The sequence below is a fragment of the Primulina tabacum genome, chromosome 16 (assembly GCF_025594145.1).
Source record: "Primulina tabacum isolate GXHZ01 chromosome 16, ASM2559414v2, whole genome shotgun sequence".
Taxonomy (NCBI): Eukaryota; Viridiplantae; Streptophyta; class Magnoliopsida; order Lamiales; family Gesneriaceae; genus Primulina; species Primulina tabacum.
The window spans coordinates 11,902,514-11,905,084 of NC_134565.1; the positions used below are offsets into that span (position 1 = coordinate 11,902,514).

A 2,571-nucleotide genomic window follows, 5' to 3' on the forward strand; every position below is an offset into this window, starting at 1 on the left:
ACTGAACCAGTTGAACTGAATGACCAGTCGGGAAAATGTCCAGCAAGCCGAATTTAACCGTTGCAATTCCAGAAACAGTACATAAAATTTCCAAACGGTCATATTCTTGTGTCTAACGTATATACCAGTGTTGGAGCCTATAAACACAACATCTTGAAGATCAAACAAGAGCTTTGGAAGAGGATTCAAAGCATGGGCAGTTAGCATGAAGAAATCAGCTAGTTGAGAGCACAAGCCCTTGTGTGACCACTTTATGCAGAGAGCTTCCAGCGTTCACACTGCTAGTCCTCCGCTCTCTTGGATTCTTTTCAAGGCTCCCAGATCTCTTAGTCCACAGTCAACAAGTCAGCCTTTATTTTTATATTCATGAGCTTCCAGGCACAGATGGCATCATCCAATCCGTAATTTGGTTACGCCTTTCAAAAACTGTGGAGCTTCCCAAGTATGTATTTCGTTAACTTGATTTCTTTTTCTTGAGAAGGCTACAAGTTTCCCACAAGTATTTGATTGTTCTATGAATGATGACGCATAGTGCTTACGCTTCTTTTTGTATTTTTGCTGATAATTTTTCTGTTAAATATTGTTGACGAATGGTTCTTTGGTTGATTCAAGATCCCAATTCGGCAATTTGATTACTTTTGGAGTATTCCTTTGTCTTTTGTTATTTGTCTGTGCTTTAGTAGTATTATTGAGCAGAACAGTTGACAGAACTCAGTTCTTTGAATTAGCTATGGAAGAATATAGTTTGATGACTACAGATGGGACTGTGGATTATCGTGGTACTGGTAACCCTGCCGTGGAAGAAGGTAATTTGATCACTACAGATGGGACTGTGGATTATCGTGGTAACCCTGCCAAAAAGACTGAAACTGGAACATGGAGAGCCTGTCCTTACATTTTAGGTACTGATAACAACAATAATCTTGAAAGCCATGAAAATGTTTTGAAATTTCTTGTATTTAAAAGTCAATATAACCCAAGCCTCGTCCGTTTTCTGGAAAAAGGGCGATGAATTTTTTATTTAATTCTTTTAAAATTGCGGCTTTCGTCCCCCAAGTTGATTCCAATTGGGTCGGTACACGGCTTCGTTATGCTTTTAAATGTTCTGCATGAAAAAATTGTCTAGTAATGTTTTTAACTTGGGGTGGCAGGAAATGAGTGCTGTGAAAGATTAGCATACTATGGCATGAGCTCCAATCTAGTGTTTTATTTCAAGAAAAGACTTGGCCAACACAGCACAACTGCTTCCAACAATGTGACGAATTGGTCGGGAACGTGCTATATCACACCACTCATTGGAGCCTTTGTGGCTGATGCATATCTTGGAAGATACTGGACAATAGCATGCTTTTCTACCATTTATGTTATTGTAAGTTTTTAGTGATTCTGCTAGTTAGATGTTGCAGAATCATTGTCATGGTTGAAATTCGAGGGGCCAGTAAATTTTGATTCATAGTCATGCTTTGCTTTTAAAACAAAAAGAAACCGTTTTTCTTGAATCTCGACGGGTACGGTACAGGGAAATGGTTAGATTGTATAATGTCATCATATGCAGGGTAGGTTTATGCTTTATCCTTGGATTGAACTTACTGATATAGGTGTAAAAAAGGAACTGAGAAAAAGTGACGTCTATTTTTGAATCTCAAATGCAGGGGATGACGTTGCTGACATTATCGGCATCAGTCCCAGGCCTAAAACCAACTTGCCATGGAAACGACAACTGTTACGCGTCAAAAATGCAAGCTGTTATTTGCTTCGTAGCACTTTACCTTGTAGCACTTGGGACTGGTGGGATCAAGCCATGCGTTTCCTCCTTTGGGGCCGATCAGCACAATCACTCACACATATACAAAGAGTTTGTGTAAAACCCGTAAATCAGACTACGTATAAGTCATGCATAATTTCTAGCATTTAAAGTAAAATGATTTTTATTATTATTGCATGAGTATTTATTCTTTCCTTTTAAATCTAATTATTTTATGCAGTAGTTTAAATTTTATCTTTTCAGTTAATTCAGTGAGGCCGGACTGGAGTTGGAGTTTTGAGATAAAATTTAAGATTTAGAAATCATTCCCAGAATTTATTTTATCTAGCTAATAAGTTAATTTAAGGAATTATTTAAGTAACTTGAGGTAAGTAGGAAATAAGTTCATTTAGGTTTCATAATTAATGTGTTAATTCACTAAATTATTTAAAGGATAGGTAAGGCTCTAAAATTTAAAATACACTAACTAAACAATATTTTCCCTCCATTTATTAGATTAATTTCGGTCACCCCTTAAGTGAGATAACAATTCTTTGACAACTCTCAACTTTTGACCCTTTCCTTGTCATTTCTTAACATGATAATCCTTTCTTTTATTAACCACCATTAATTAATAATAGATCATTATCCTAGCCTTGTTTAGCATGAAGAATCGGTCACCCCATCAATCCCTCCAACAATCATTTTGATATCAAACCATTTCAAATTCAAAATAGAGCAAGACTTGGTCTTGCCATCCCTTTTATATTGCAACCCCATCCATCTCTCCTAACCATCATTCCCCCTTCCTCACCACCAAAATTCAG

General features: G+C 36.9%; 1 protein-coding gene across 1 annotated transcript; it reads left to right on the top strand.

The window, feature by feature from the left end:
- Positions 1 to 251: 251 nt before the first annotated feature.
- On the top strand, positions 252 to 1,865 carry LOC142528353 (protein NRT1/ PTR FAMILY 8.1-like). The gene is made up of 4 exons (XM_075633394.1): positions 252 to 442; positions 681 to 902; positions 1,152 to 1,369; positions 1,653 to 1,865. The coding sequence occupies exons 2-4, from the start codon at positions 731 to 733 to the stop codon at positions 1,863 to 1,865; spliced, it is 603 nt and encodes a 200-aa protein (XP_075489509.1). The 5' UTR covers positions 252 to 442; positions 681 to 730.
- Positions 1,866 to 2,571: the final 706 nt, after the last annotated feature.